Genomic DNA, 16,817 nt, shown 5'->3' on the forward strand with positions numbered 1-16,817 from the left:
CTGCTGCTGCTGCTGCTGCTGCTGCTGCTGCTGCTGCTGCTGCTCGCCGTTGCCTGCAGTGAACAGAGTGGAACACGTGTGAGTGAGTGTTTCTGAACTACACTGTTTCTGAATGCACGACGACGTAGGGCGGACATGACGATCGAATGAGGACGTGAGTGTAGTTTTTGTCCGATGAAAGAAAACAGACGCTCAGATCGAAAAAGCAGCAGCAGCGTGTGTGTATGTGTGTGTGTGTGTGTGTGTGTGTGTGTGTGTGTGTGTGTGTGTGTGTGTTCTTGTACTTGCGGCATACTGAGGACCAGTGAGGGTTTTTAACCAACAAAGTGAGGTCATTTTTACGGAGTGAGGACATTTTGGCCGGTCCTCACTTTTTTTTCATTGAAATCACTTCCTTAGGTTGCTATAACATGCTATACTCAATTTGTCAAAAATTAAAATTTTGGACGACTTTTTCTCAAATTTTGGACCAATTTTTTTCCCCAAATTTTGGACCAAGTTTTTTTTTTCAAATTTTGGATCAAATTTTTTTTTTCACATTTTGGACCGAATTTTTTTTTTCTAATTTTGGACCAAATTTTTTTTTTCAAATTTTGGATCCCATTTTTTTTTCCTAAAATTTTGGACCAAAAATTTTGGTCCAAATTTTTTCCAATTTTGGGTAAAACATTTGTTTCAAATTTTGGGTAAAATTTTTTTTCAAATTTTGGGTAAAAAATTTGTTTCAAATTTTGGGTAAAAAACTTTGTTTCAAATTTTGGGTAAAAAATGTGTTTCAAATTTTGGGTCAATTTTCTTTTTCAAATTTTGGGTCAATATTTTTTTCAAATTTTGGGTAAAATTTTTCTTTCAAATTTTGGAAGACATAGTATAGTATGACGTTTTTGTCAAATTTTGGACCAACATTTTTTTGTCAAATTCTTTTTTAAATTTTGGTTGACATAGTATAGTATGACGTTTTTGTAAAATGTTGGACCAAAAATTTAAAAAATAAAATAAAATCGAAAAAGTTTTCCAGCCCTTTTTGCTCTGGGGCTCCACCTGCAGACATTTTATGGTACTGCAAACAGTAGTTCTTTGTAGATGTCATTCATGAAGTAGATATTTGTAATTGTGTTGATTTATAAAGTGGAAATGCTGGTCCTCAGTATGCAGCAAGTACAAGAATGTGTGTGTGTGTGTGTGTGTGTGTGTGTGAATGTGTGTGTGTGTGTGTGTGTGTGTGTGTGTGTGTGTGTGTGTGTGTGTGTGTGTGTGTGTGTGTGTGTGTGTGTGTGTGTGTGTGTGTGTGTGTGTGTGTGTGTTTATCCCAGCAGGTTCTTTGTTTTTGTCTTTCACTCTGAAAGACTGGAGGTTAGCAGCAGCAGCAGGAACATCAGCAGCAGCTCATCTAACCCTCAGCTGCTCTGGAGACATTGATTTTTAATTAGAGTTAATGGCAGCAGAGACAGAGGAGGTGAATTATTGAGTGAAACTCTTTGGTTTGTGAGCTCCTCCTCCTCCTCCTAATCCTCCTCCTCCTCCTCCTCCTCCTCCTCCTCATCAGTGAACAAACTCATCACACTCAGTCGTGTCGTTACACTCTGAAAATCTGAAAATCTGTGGAATGTTTTTAATAGTGACGGTGGATGAGCGGTAGAGCGAGTCGTCTTTGAACTGAAAAGGTTGAGGGTTCAGCTCCCAACTCTGGGCAAGACCTTTAACCTTTAAGTTGGTCCTGACAACAGTGTGTGAGTGAATGAACGAGTGAATGGTGAAGTGTAAAGCAGCTTTGAGTGGAAATCAAGTCCACAAAGATCACATGATCCCTGCAGACACATGTCACATGACACATCTGCTGGATTCTGACTCTGTTTGATGACCCAGAACCTGGTGCTGGTCTTGGTCTTGGTCTGCAGCAGTAATGGTGGTCGAGCCGTGGCGTGGAGGGCAGACAGCTGGATTTATGTGCACTGGGAGGCAAACGATCAGGCAGTCGTTTGTCATTTCTCAGCAGCAGGTTCTCTAATTGGACAGGAGGCATGCTGGGAAAATAGAATCAATGAGCCTGGTCAGAAGTTTTTCACTCAGCCTTTGGCCCCAGAAGAATATGTGCAGATATTAGCATAGCAACGCTTGGTAGAGCAGCACACACATGCACGTATACACTCACACTTGTGTGTGTATGTATATATATATATATATACATACACACACAGAATCACTCTCTCACTCTCTCTCACATATAGACACACACATGCACGCACGCACGCACGCACGCACGCACACACACACACACACACACACACACACACACACACACACACACACACACACACACACACACACACACACACACCTGGTGCAGATTCCTAAGCTTCTGAATGAGCTTGAACTAACCACATGATGGATGATCCGTCACACTTGTCAGTGCTCAGAATATCTGATGGATTTTCACCAGAGCAGCTCCAAAATTTCAGCTATTCATTTTTCGGAAGATCAGCTCTCTCTATAATTTCCGCTCTGTATTTCCAGCTCTATAGTTTCAGCTCTATAATTTCAGCTCTGTATATCCAGTTCTTGTTTCCAGCTCTGTATTTCCATCTCTATATTTCCAGCTCTATATTTTCAGCTCTGTATTTCCAGCTCTACATTTCCAGCTCTATAGTTTCAGCTCTATAATTTCAGCTCTGTATTTCCAGCTCTGTATTCCAGCTCTATATTTTCAGCTCTATAATTTCAGCTCTGTATTTCCAGCTCTGTATTCCAGCTCTATAATTTCAGCTCTGTATTTCCAGCTCTATATTTCCACCTCTACGTTTCCAGCTCTATATTCCCAGCTCTATATTTCCAGCTCTATATGTCCAACTCTATATTTTCAGCTCTATATGTCCAGCTCTATATTTCCAGCTGTGCATATCCAGCTCTACATTTCAAGCTCTATATTTCCAGTTCTATATTTCCAGCTCTATATTTCCAGCTCTATATGTCCAGCTCTATATTCCCAGCTCTATATTTTCAGCTCTATATGTCCAGCTCTATATGTCCAGCTCTATATTCCCAGCTGTGTATTTCCAGCTCTATATTCCCAGTTCTATATTTCCAGCTCTATATTCCCAGCTCTATATGTCCAGCTCTATATTTCCAGCTCTATATGTCCAGCTCTATATTCCCAGATGTGTATTTCCAGCTCTATATTCCCAGCTCTATATGTCCAGCTCTATATATCCATCTCTATATATCCAGCTCTATATTTCCAGCTGTGTATTTCCAGCTCTATATATCCAGCTCTATATGTCCAGCTCTATATTTCCAGCTCTATATTCCCAGCTCTATATGTACAGCTCTATATTTCCAGCTGTGTATTTCCAGCTCTAACTGGTTTTCACAGCTTCACTGCAGATAAATTAGCGTCTCATCAGTGGAGTCAGTGGAGCGCGGCAGAAGGATGTTGTAAAGTGAAGCAATTAAACGGCAGCAAACAAATACATCTGAATTTATTTAGTTTGGAAGAACGTGAGCGACACAGTCGACCTCTAAAGCACAAGTGTTGACGCTGTGGATGATAATGATGATAATAATGAAGAGGACACAGAGATAATGAGAGGATGAAGGTTATCTCAGGTTAACTTCTGCCTCAGGCTCAATCTGGAAAATGAACACAGGACATTTATTCTTTTGTTCTGAGGAATTAATCACAGATTCATCACAGATTTATTCATTTTTAGTATCTTTTAATCTTTTACTGTCATTTTATGATTTAATGAGAGACATTTGTGAAGTGTTTTACTGTGAATGGTCTCATTTAAATATTATTTTATCAGTAAAAATGAATTTGTTTCCTCTTTGACTTAATGATGAGGAGATTGTGTGTAGACAGCTGCTTTTTCCCCTGGAGGAGAAACTACAGTGTTTCAGCTGCAGTGTTTCAGCTCCAGTGTTTTATCTCCAGTGTTTCAGCTCCAGTGTTTCAGCTCCAGTGTTTTATCTCCAGTGTTTCAGCTCCAGTGTTTCAGCTCCAGTGTTTCAGCTCCAGTGTTTCAGCTCCAGTGTTTTATCTCCAGTGTTTTATCTCCAGTGTTTTATCTCCAGTGTTTCAGCTGCAGTGTAGTAAACATCATCACAGCCTCAGTAATAGCTTCACTTTCCATGGACTCTGAAGGCAACACCTCGACAAAACTCTGCCACATTAACGTTTGACTCCTGACTTTGGCTTTAATTGAATCTGCTGCTTCAACCACAGACTCCTCCTCCTCCTCCTCCTCCTCCTCCTCCTCCTCCAGGATGCAGGATGTTTATCATGAATTCACACGGACACTCTCCTCCTCACCGGGATGGTCTGCTGTCAGTGAAGCTGAGGTTTGCTGAGGTTTGCTGATGAACACAGTGATGCAGGTTAAATCTGCGTCTCTCTCATCAGCTCACTGATAAGAACCAACACATTCTCCCTGAGCTGCTGCTGATGCTTCAGTGTGAGCTGAATGATAACAAAACTCTGAGTGTTTCCCAGGAAAGAGGTTAAATGTTGACTAAAAAAAAGGGTTTATTTAGTCAATTAACAGAATAGATATGTATATAAATGGTGTATTTAACTGCTTTGTATAAACAAAACACTAGAAAGTACTAAAAATGCATATTGATTATTTATTAAAGTCTTAAATGACATTATTACGTATGAATGATGATGTTTATTCACTGCAAAACCAGATATACTTAAAAAGTGTTTTTGTTTTCAGAAAAATAATCTGCCAATGACTTTAAGATAACTTTCAGACTGTGATAAAACCAGGACAAACAGGATAAAACTTTGACTTTGTTGCTGCTAAATAAAGCTTCATGTAAAAGCTGTAACATCTTAATAGGTTAACAAAAAAATCTACAGCAAAACTTAGAAGATTATTTTTTATTATTTTTTGTGAAAAAGCAAAGAAATTCTTTGATATAAATTCTTAAATTTACAGAGTTACATAACAGAATTTAAGAAAAACTTTCCTAGATTTTGATTTCGAGTTTCCCTCATTTTAAAGAAGATTACGTTCAGACTATTGTTCTGTTTTTACAGTGTAGAAACTCCAGAGTCTCCAGAGGAAAATGAACCTCTGAGCTGTCTGGACGTTTAATCAGGTAGCGGTCAGTGTGTGTATGTGTGTGTGGGGGGGGCGGTTTAGGAGGGGTCAGGAGGGGGCGCTGTCATCAGGAGCAGCAGCAGAATGCGTCTGCTGTCGGCCGATCCACTCGTCTCAGTCTCAGGAGGAAAAGGAAGAAACGGCAGCTCCGCGGTATTTGTCGGAGAATCTTTGCTCCAATCTCTTTTTACTCTGACCTCAGGGTCAAAGCCATTTCACTGCTCGTCCACTCAGAGCGAGGCCTCCTCCACCCCCACCTCACCCCCTGTCCCCCCCCCGAGACCTGCGCTGAAATGGACTCACCCGTCCAGTCAAACCTGAATTAGCCTCAGCGCTAATTTTACACTTAAGCTTTAATAAGAAAAGACTGAGAGTGACAGAAAATGAACCTTTACAATCTAATAACACTTTATTATTATTATTATTATTGTTGTTATTATTATTATTATTATTATTATTATTATAATAATAATAACAAACCGGTTTGAACTTGTTACCGAATTTAAACCAAAACTAAATCTGTATGCCATCACCTACTGTACACACACACACACTTTATATTATTTATTTTTATTTGTTTTCTACTTCTTTTTTATTTTACAGCATTTATGACATGGATTATTTATGTTTTATAAACTGCTCAAGACTGAGAACCAGATATGTTTTCAGTTTTGAAATGTGAAGTCATCTACAGTAACCTCTGCCTTTCTGCTCAGTGATGTGTAATAGAGCACATTTTTAAGCAAATAAGTGACATTAATAGGTTTAAAAAAATCACACATTTCTGCAGAAATATAAATATACACAGAGTACAAAGTGACATTTTCAGATTTTTTCTCTCAGAGAGTTGAATATTTCCAGGGCAAAGTGAAAAGATGAAGTGTTAGAATCGTCCGTATCATCAGATAAAGTCTGTGTTAAATCCTGTTTGTTACAGGAAATTAAAGTTTTTGGAGGTAAACCTCACATCCCTGTGTCTCCTGAAGGCCTCCCCATCCCCCTCCTCCTCCCCCTCCTCGTCCTCCTCCTCCTCCTCCTCCTCCATCCACATTAATGTTATGTGCTGCAGCGTTTGACTCGTTTGCCCTTACATAAAAGTCATTACACATCTGTCCACAGCTGCTCACATTTACACTCACAAACTGCCAATTAAACTCACTTTCATGGATAAAAACGACGTAAACTACATTACAGAGCAGAACTCCACAGGAGTCTCCGCAGGAGAAAGTCATTCCCTCCACTGGCTGCTTTCCCTAATTACATTTTCACTCTGTATCGTCGTCTTCTTCTTCTTTCTGACTCTGTGTGTGTGTGTGTGTGTGTGTGTGTGACTTTCACTCATGCCCTGCAGCTACAGCTGCTCCCACACTTTACACTGCAGCACTTTCTCATCACCTGCTTTCATTCAATTACAAAGAGCGGTCGTCATTAAGGCCACTGAGTCTCTTCGTTTTCCGCAGAAACTTAAAGAAAGAGGTTTGAGACGTTTGAACAGAAAACTGCACTTTACAACAACAAACACTCTTATTTTCACATAAATACGACAAATCTCTCACATAACATAACTGTTCAATGGCTTCACACTTGGCAGGTGACGTACTAAGAGCACCAGTGTGTACTGCACTACACACCAAAGTCCATAGAGAAAATCAGTGATTTTAGCTCGTGTGGACACAAGAGCTGCTGATCCACTGCTGCCTCTTGTGGTCACTTTGTGTCACTAAGTTAAGTCTAAATTAAATAATTCAAAAGCCGAATTCATTAAAATAAGACATTTGAACTTAGTGAAGTCAGTGCAGTATCTTCCTTGGGTGTCATTTTTCCTGGAATATTTTATTTGCTCTTTTTTAATGAATCATAAATTCAAGGAAAAAGACTGAGCCAATTTAATTTATTTTTCAAGTGAATTCAATATTACATTTCCACAGGCTTCATTTTTCCTGAAATGCTTTTTTTTTCCCAACTCTGTTTTTCTGAGGTAAAGTTTTTGAACTCATTATTTATATAGTATTTTATACTGTATACTTTCTTTGTTTTCCACTCCCAGCTGAGCGAAATAAAGCAAAACAAAACAAAAACACATCTACTCTGAGGTATAGTTGCTTCGACAAAAGTGCAGGTGCAGTGTTTACCCTTGTGAGAAATAACACGTGTGTGTGTGTGTGTGTGTGTGTGTGTGTGTGTGTGCGTGCAGAGAAAGCAAAAAGTTATTTCCTCCTTCATCTGATCCAGTTCTCATACTTTTTTTTTTTTTTAGTTTTTCTGATTTATGAGATATTTTTTCCCCTGAAGTTTCTCGACTCTTCAGGTGAAATCGAGGTGAAAGCTCTTCTCAGTAGTTACTGGTTAATCTGTCCTAACCAACCTGTTAAAAACTTATTTCATCCTCACTCTAAAACATTTTTTATTATCTTCATTTTCTTCAGTTTAATTTTTCTATGCGTCTTTTATTTCTATACAAATAAACCTGCCTCGTCTTTGCCTCTCAGGGATTAAATTATACCCAGTAAAGTCTCTCTTCCCTGTGCACATGCAGAGATTATTGATAATTGAGACGCTGCCTTCAGGACTCCGCCCCCTCTCACCTGTCTCCTGTCCATTAAAACATCATAAATGGACTAAAGTCTAAAGAGGATTATTAATCATGCTGCCGGATCACATCCATGGACTGTACGATGATAAATCTGAGCATATGCAGGCTCCGGATTATTGATTTGGCTTTAGCTCTAAGCTAATCATAAGACACTGTCAGCTGTGAGTTGCCAGATATTGACATGTATGAGATGAAGTATATGCTAAAGGCAGATGAAGATGAAGAAGAAGAAACCTTCCTCCTCTGTTCTCTCGCCGTCGCGCCGTCTCGTCGTCGTCGTCGGCCGTGAAACTCAAGGCTTTTAATCAGAGCTGAAGCAGTTTCACTTCACCTGCTGCAAATCCTTCACTCCTTTACAACCTGAAGAGGAGACATGATAGACTTCAGAGTCTGGAATCATCTTCTTATAGTGATGCTCACATTTTATAAACCGCTGCAATAAAACCCTTCACCTGATCCTCACAAACTTACTGCTGCTGTTGCTGCTGCTGCTGCTGCAGAAACTGTTTAAAATGTAATTTTTGTAATGAAATTCAAGCCCACAGGGTTTTACAAGAGCACAACTGTAAGCTGCAGAGACGTATTGCACGCGGGATGTTGTAACAAGTATTTGTTATTGCATAAATGAGGGATAGTGACAGTTGGACTCATAGAATTGGTCCATTTCCAGTCTGTTGGTTCAGGGTGTTTGACAGTCTGAGGGATGAAGTGTGGAGTTTGAAGGCAGCTGGCAGGAATGATTTCCTCTCACTGTCTAGGATAATATAGTACGTCGCAGATTTCTAATTTAGGTACTTGGATTAAAAGCCAGGGCTTGTAATTGTCCTGAACTAAAACTTGACTTTCGTCCATGGTTGATCTGAAGAAATGTCTCTGTTTACCAAGATTTAATGTCTTAAAACCAGGGTGTAAATCAGCCCTGGGTAATCAAGTGTAACAGAGTGAATGAATGAGAGTGTGTTCATGTGTTCACAGCTTTTCTGCTCTGTAATGTTTCATGTTTCATGTTTCATGTGTGTGTTGTTTTTTCTTTTGTTCCAGAATAACTCATCATGGAAACCTCAGTCCTGTCAGGAGTGCAAGTGTTACAGCGACGTGGTCGTCTGCAGAGACACACACTGTCCAAACCCACAGTGTGACTATCAGAGGGTAACACACACACACACACATGCACGCACGCACGCACGCACACACACACACACACACACACACACACACACACACACACACACACACACACACACACACACACACACACACACACACACACACACACACACTTTTTTAAAAAATTAAAAAAAAAAAATTTACCAAAAATTTTTGGTCCAAAATTTGACAAAAAAAATTTGGTCCAAAATTTGACAAAAAAAATTTGGTCCAAAATTTGACAAAAAAAATTTGGTCCAAAATTTGACAAAAACAATTTGGTCCAAAATTTGACAAGAAAAATTTGGTCCAAAATTTGACAAAAAAAAAATTGTCCAATATTTTCACAACAAAAATTTGGTCCAAAATTGGAAAAAAAAAAATTTGTCCAAAATTTTACAAAATAAAATTGTCCAAAATTTGACAAAAAAAGTCATACTATACTATGTCGTCCAAAATGTAAAAAAAATGTTGACCCAAAATTTTTGGTCCAAAATGTTATATTTTATGTCAACCAAAATTTAAAAAAAAAAATGTACCAAAAATTTTTGGTCCAAAATTTGACAAAAAAAATTTGACAAAAAAAATTTGACAAAAAAAATTTGGTCCAAAATTTGACAAAAAAAATTTGGTCCAATATTGAAAAAAAAAAAATTTGTCCAAAATTTTACAAAATAAAATTGTCCAAAATTTGACAAAAAAAGTCATACTATACTATGTCGTCCAAAATGTAAAAAAAATGTTGACCCAAAATTTTTGGTCCAAAATTTGATTTTTTCTTTTTTGACAAATTGAGTATAGCATATAGCAACCTAAGGAAGTGATTTCAATGAAAACAATGTGAGGACCGGCCAAAATGTCCTCACTCCGTAAAAATGACCTCACTTTGTTGGTTAAAAACCTCTGATGCTAGCAACATTCAGCAGCAAACTTATTACCACTTTTATAACTTGTTGTTGTAATGGGAGAAAAGCGTGTCATATTTCAACCTGGCAAGTTTTTCTATTTGAAAAAAAAAAAAAAAAAAAAAAAAAAAAAGTACTATTAGCGTTTGTGAGGTGTTCCTAATAAACTGGCACCTGAGTGTCTGATATAAAGGCACTATAATGTGTAAATTTACATAAAATCTGAGTCGGGTGTAGCCTAGCATTAAACTAGAGTAAGTGAAGTAAATTATTTTAAACACGCTGTGATATAGAAATATTTGGTCATTAAATTATAATGGTTACACACACACATACACTGTCCAAACCCATTGACATTTTAGAAAGCAAATACATTCAGGATTTATCAAGAAAGTCGTCAACGAATTAAGTGATTATTAAAACAAACAGCCATTACTTCCGGTTCTTGTACAACAACGATGTTTGTGGGAACAGTCACGTGTCTCCTTCGTGTTTATTTTCTTTCGCCAATGAAAGTAGTGGACGCAGCAGTGCGTGGTGACGTCACGACATTATGACAAATATGAACCAATCAGGAAGCGGAGGATTCTGTAACTGCGACATGATTTAAAGTTCCCGCCCGGGCTTCGGGTGAAAATCACGACCAAACTCTGGAATAGTTTCTTGTTTTACCAGCACGACAAACGTCGTCTTGTGGATGAAAAAATACGTGGGAAAAGGCGTTTTTGTTTTGTTTTGGAATAATGAAATGTAAAGTTAGCAGTGAAGCTAACGAGCTTCTCCAAACTGGTGAGTAACGAGCTGTTAGCTTTGCTGTTAGCAAAGTCACACTCGGGTACATGAAAGCTAACTCTGATGCTAGCAACGTCCAGTAACTAACTTGTTACCACTTTTATAACTTGTTGTTGCAATAGGAGTAAAGCGTGTTAGTCAAATATCTACCTGACAGGTCTTTCTATTTTTTTTAAATGTGCTTTTAGCATTCGCTAGGTGTTCCTAATAAACTGAATATGCACCTGAGTGTCTTTGATATAAAGGCACTTGGGTGTAGCCTAGCATTAAAGTACAGTAAGCGAAGACATTTATTTTAAACACTGTGATGTAGAAATATTTGATCGTTAAATTATTATGGTATCATAACCTAACCTTTTGATTTAACCTAGTATCATTTACTATCAATACATGTCTGGTGTTAAACATCAAATGAGTTGTGATTAATTTTTATTTGTGGTCAGGTTTGCTGCTTTTATGCGTTAACATGTGTTAGCACTGGACAATATGGCTAATAACAAGATATGATAATATCTCATTGTTGTTAGGTTATAAAATATCAAGATATTGTTTTGATGTAAACCTGGAGATGGGTTGTTTCTCTGACTGCATAAAAGGGTTTCCTCTCACAATTAATTGTATGTGGTATGAAATATTACATACTTTGTTACCTTTTTAAATTTTACATGATATGTGGTGTAGTTTGGCCTTTTTATGTGTGAGAAACAACACATTTGCCAGAAAATGTGGTCAATCTGAACAAAGGATTTCAAACACTGCAGTGACAAAATAAGACATTTGAACTTAGTGATGGAGGCAGCAGTGGATCAATAACTCCTGTGTGCTGTGATTTTTAAAATCACTGATTTGCTCTATGGGGTTTGGTGTGGGAGAGTGAGTGGCTTACAAACTTTAGTTTCCTGTTTGAAAAGTCCGTTCTAACGGTGAGATAAAGACGTGAACATATTCTTAAGAGACCAAGGTATAGATTTTATGAGCGTAGTGTTTGTACCTGAAACAGCCACACTCATGAAAACCCACCTAACCTTTTAAGTTTTATACATTTCTTTTCTATATTCAGTGCTGGTGAAGAGCTTAATCTCAGATAAAAGCGTTCTTGAAGTCAAAAAGATTAATTCTGTAGTTTCAGTGTGACATAACAGGAGCTGCTGCTTCATCCACTTTAGACATGGAAGTTTTACACACAGAATCAGAAATGCACTTCTTCTCTGTTTAAGAGATACTTTAAGAAAACTAATGAGCTCAATTTTTTCTCTCTGTTAGGAATGCAGACTCTTAAAAAAATCTGAATATTTCAGATCCTTATTTGTGTGATATGTTATTCTACCAGCCTCTTTTAGTTTCACCTTGAGCAGAGGATCTTTTCCATGGCCCATTTAAAGTCTCGTCTTTGTGCCCTGGTCTGTGACACTCAGCTTCTGTGTGGTCCAGTCTGCAGATTGTTGTGTTTAATTTGCCACAACGACAAGTGTTAGTTCCAGTCTACCTGTTTTGGCTCATTTAAATACCCATGGACATATTTGCAAAACTCGTTTTATTTTCCGACACCGTCTGTTTGCTCACTCCTCCCCTCATGCCTCATCTTAGTGCGTTTGCACCAGCCTCATTTAGTGCAGTGCGGTCCGTTTTGTTATTGTTCCACACTGATGTGGACGCAACTATATCAACTCGGATACTAACAACACTTAATCATAGTAAGCTGTGGTTTTACCTGCAGCTGCTGAAAGTTTTACCTGCGTTTCATAGCGTAGACACTTCTCTGGTACTGGATGAACTTCTGTAGGTTTGTTTTTAAAAGTCAAATGAGCAGACACAAGAAAATAATCAACAGATGAATCAATATTGTACAGTATAAACTACTGACAGGCGATGCTAAACCAGAAGTCTTGATATCTATTAACTTGTTCGTGATGAACATAATGTCCGTGATGTCTTTGAGATTTGAACGTGAACCTGAACCAGCTAAAAAAAATAAACCATGTGTCAAATTTCCATCATGTGTGGCCCAACGAAGCGTATTATTAGGTGTGAACGCAACCTTAAATATGACTTTAAACGTGCAGACACGGCATCAAGTTCAATCGAGGCAAAGCAGAGTGTCTAATAAATTCAAGTAATCTAGAGTGTTAATTAAAAACTAGTCATCATCACAGTGGTGTACAGCAGTGTGACCCTCCATTATAAATGCTCTTAAAAAAGTGAGTCCTTGTCACCTTTACACTTTGATTAAAGACCATCACAGTTTTTCATCATCTGCGTGTTCCTGCTCAAGGGCTTTTCTTTGAAATCTACTTGCCTTTATCTACCAGCTCTTGTTCCTCACCTCATCAGCCTCTCTGTTTTTTTATTTATTTTATTTTATCTCAATATATCTCTAATGTCCCATACTCTGCCACAGACCAGTGAGTCAGCAAACAGCCGGTAATATATTTGTCGCCTAAAATAGCACATTATTTCAATGCATACAACAAGATGTTTAATGTCCATAAACATCTTCTTCTTCACTGTGCAGTTAACATGCTGTAAATTTTCCAATCCAATCCAGCTTTATTTATGTAGCACTTCTTTAAAAAAAAAAACAGCAGAGTATGCAGAATATAAAATACTTATTAAAAAGAAATGATAATAGAATATGATAAAGACTTAAAAAGACAGGCTAACAAAGTGATTTAAAAACAATAAAACAGCAATGAAAAGACAAACACACCACTCTCATTCTGTATTAAAAAGCAATGAAGTGCCAATGAAATGATTTATAGTATAATCTACAGGAGACCAGTAAAGTCTGCACTGTGTTATGGTGATGATATGAACTAATATTTGCCTTGTCAGCGTTGCAATACTTATGCTTTTACAAAATCTCAGAGAATTTTTATTCACGATATTGGCTCATATCATCACCATAATACAGTGCAGTGTCTCTAAAATGACACTTCATTAGTCTCCTAGATTGAAGTGTGGTACATATTTATAGTGCAATGCATACAACATACTTATTCATACTCTTAATATTACTTTATATGATCACCACAATACAGTGCATTATGTACTACAAAAATCCCTGTAGACTTCACGTATCTCCTGTAAATTATACTACGGCGCCTACTTGTAAAAATACTGAAAGTGTGTCTTAACAAGTAGGTGTTTTAGGACACTAATAATGAAGTATGCAGCCATTTTAAAAACACTATACTGTATATTATGGGGAGGATATTGCACATTTGTTTTTGTCGATGATGCAAGTTATAGACGGTCCCCTGCCGTCACGCTCTTCTCGCAGTCTGTTGCTCAATCCGATGAATGATGAAAAAATATACGTATTATGTCACCTCCCAGGCATGTAAAGATGAAATATTCAGGACAAATGATGAGAATATGAACCTCACTATGTTAATACTGCTTTTGGCTGTAGGATCTTTTTCCACCTGTTTTTAAATTTGTTTTGTGTTGTTTTGATTAATGATGAACTGAAAGTACAAGATAAACTCCTCGGTTTATTCATGTCAAACCTCTTCCTGTAACTCTGCTCACTTTATTTTTCCTCCTACACATGATTTATACATTTAATTGCCTGTGAACGTGTCATTTGTCGTTTCCTTGTGTTTCTATTCAGTTTTCTCTTTTGTTCTCTTTGTCAGTTGACGCAGGACATTCAGTAAAACTGTGCATGGGTTGTTTTCTCTTCCTCGCACATAAATATATTCCTCCCTCTGATTTCTTTCTCTGTTGAATATCACCTGTATTCACTCATTTTTTTCCCCCCATGTTTCCATGTTTCTATTTTCTTCGACCTCAATCTGTTCCTGTAGGAAACGTGTCTGCGTGATGTCTCTGTATTGTAATTCATCTGCTTGCTGCTGCTGTGTTTGCCTCTCAGAGTCTTCACATATTCATGACTGTTGGTTCCATTGTGTCACACGCTGCTCAATTTCCATAGAAACAACTTTTAAAAGACAGTAATCTGGCAGTTTTGTATCCATGCTGTTTGGAGAGAAAGACGCTCACTTCTTCATTATGCCCTCAGGGGAGTTTATGTGTCTGTGTTTTTTTTGTTTCTTTTCTAAAGGGTGAACATTTAAGGATCCCGGCCAACAAATGTTGTCCAGAGTGTGTCTCCTCGCAGGATTCCTGTCAGTATGAAGGACTTGTCTATGCAGTAAGTGAAAGTGACGCTCAAACTGATCAGTCAGCCTCTCCTGTAAATACTACATCTGCACAATTCATGACAAAATATCATAAATGAAAACACTCTGCTGTTATTTGATGATGATAAATTGAGTGAAAAAACAGAATTGTAATGAAATGTCTTGGGGTTGGGTTTCATTTGTTTTTTCACCGGTGCAAAACCGACACATTGAAGATGTGAATAATTCAATCCAGTGTGAACGCAGCATAACACATTTGAAATTGGAAAAATGTATTAATTTACCAAACATCTCTTCTTCTTCTTCTACTGAAGAAATGATTTGTATTTGTATTCAAAATCATATCCGGTGTTACATATGTCTGTGAAATAGTCAAATTTGCTCTTGTCACGATTGATATAGAGATATATACATTTGGGAAACACTGCTGTAAAGATATACTAAATGTTCTGTTGTAGTTTGGTGTGTAAATATTTGGATCTTTGACCTCAGCCTTTTCCAAACACCAGACTGACGTCTGTAACACCAGCACGTCCATGCTCATTTTCAAATGTCTTGTTAAATTGTCACTCATGCCGCTCTGGTGAGCTCTCTCATCTGTCATGACTTTGTTTGTTAAAGACTCAAAGGGCTTTTTGGTTGGAAGTTGATTTAAACCATAATTGACCTTTTAAACAGAACCTTGAATTGAATTTTCTCGCTGCCCCCTCGTTCTCGCCTCGCTCTCACAAAAGCAACAATCACCGTCTTGTTCTTCGCCTGTCGAGTGTCCTCTAAACTTAATGAGCCGGACATTTTTAGGACAATACACACCCTGAAGAGAAGCACGTCTTTTTCTTGGCTGGGTTCGTAGATTTCATGGGCTTTGGCTGAAGTAGCTCTTCACACAGAGCTGAACGAGCACGGGAGCAGAGTTTGAAGAGGAGTCGTGGCTTTTTGAGGGTTTTTCTAAAGGAGCTGAGCTGATGCTGCTGTTCCCTTTCCAGGAAACCGTGAAAAGATCAACACCATAACAATATTTTATTGGTGTATTTTTTTTATTTATTTTATACTTTGAGTATTTGTACCTCTCCCAAGGAGGTTATGTTTTTATCTGCACTATGTGCAGCGTAAATCAAAAAGTTAATGGCAGGTTGTGATGAATTTCTCCGGGGATGTTGTTTATGGCTAAAAGAAGAAATTATAAAATTTTGATGATGGTGCAGATCCAGATTCAGCGGGAAACTGAGCCGCCTCTCTGAGTGCTTCTACATTTTTATATTTTATGTTGAATTTGTTGTTGAATTGGTGGAAAATAACAAGACTTTAACTTGGTGTGCAGTTGTCTGGTTGGAACGAACTCCGACTGTATAATACATTTTGTCTCTGCTTTCAAGTCTTTATTTTAAAATAACACACACAGCTGCAGTCAGTGTGACAGATATTCTGGCCTCACTCACATTCTGGTCACATGACAGAGGGAGCACATGTGCACGGCGTGTTTGTAGCTGCTGCGTTCAGTCATGTTCATGATTTCCATATGCATGTTAACAGATTAGAGCTTTCACAGTGCATGCATGAGACATGCCTGTGTCTATTTTTGTGTTTCTGCACCTCATTATTCTCCACACCTACCATGTGTGGTTCAAGAGCCCTCAGCCGGGCAGCTCTTATTTTCTGTTTGTATTTTTATTCTTACCCATTGTTGTTTTGTCTTACTTGATATTGTGTGACCTTGTTTTATTGTTGTCACAGAATGGCCTTGTCTGTTGCGCCCATTCAGCATCGATGTAATTTCATTGGTTAGTTCTTGAACTGGAATATTTACAGAATGTCTTTTACCCAAAATGCAGTTCAGCAACGACTGATGTTGTCACATTCAAAGTGAAAGATCAATGTTTTGGTTGAACCCTCCACCAGGTCTAAATGTTGGCCACAGAAATCTTTCCATGTAGATGAATACTAACAATAAAAGCCACACTCATGATACATTTCACACAGTGTATCAGAGTTTTTAATGCACGTTTCACAGCCTAAGTGCAGAAACCTCTCTGAGTTTGACTGTAGGCAACAAAGACATGCTGATATCTCATTTAGACTGAAAGTCGAACATCCACTTTTTACAGTACCTCCTCTGCAAATGGTTGTGAAA

At 37.9% G+C, this 16,817-nt stretch overlaps 1 protein-coding gene across 1 annotated transcript in view; it reads left to right on the top strand.

The window, feature by feature from the left end:
- fras1 (Fraser extracellular matrix complex subunit 1) overlaps positions 1–16,817 on the top strand; it is a 147,706-nt gene that overhangs the window by 32,486 nt on the left and 98,403 nt on the right. The window contains exons 3-4 of the mRNA XM_083905303.1: positions 8,740–8,847; positions 14,608–14,697. Of these exons, the coding sequence (XP_083761429.1) occupies positions 8,740–8,847; positions 14,608–14,697 (198 nt within the window). The remainder of the gene's footprint in view (positions 1–8,739; positions 8,848–14,607; positions 14,698–16,817) is intronic.

The sequence above is a fragment of the Microchirus variegatus genome, assembly GCF_963457635.1.
Source record: "Microchirus variegatus genome assembly, chromosome: 18".
NCBI lineage: Eukaryota > Metazoa > Chordata > Actinopteri > Pleuronectiformes > Soleidae > Microchirus > Microchirus variegatus.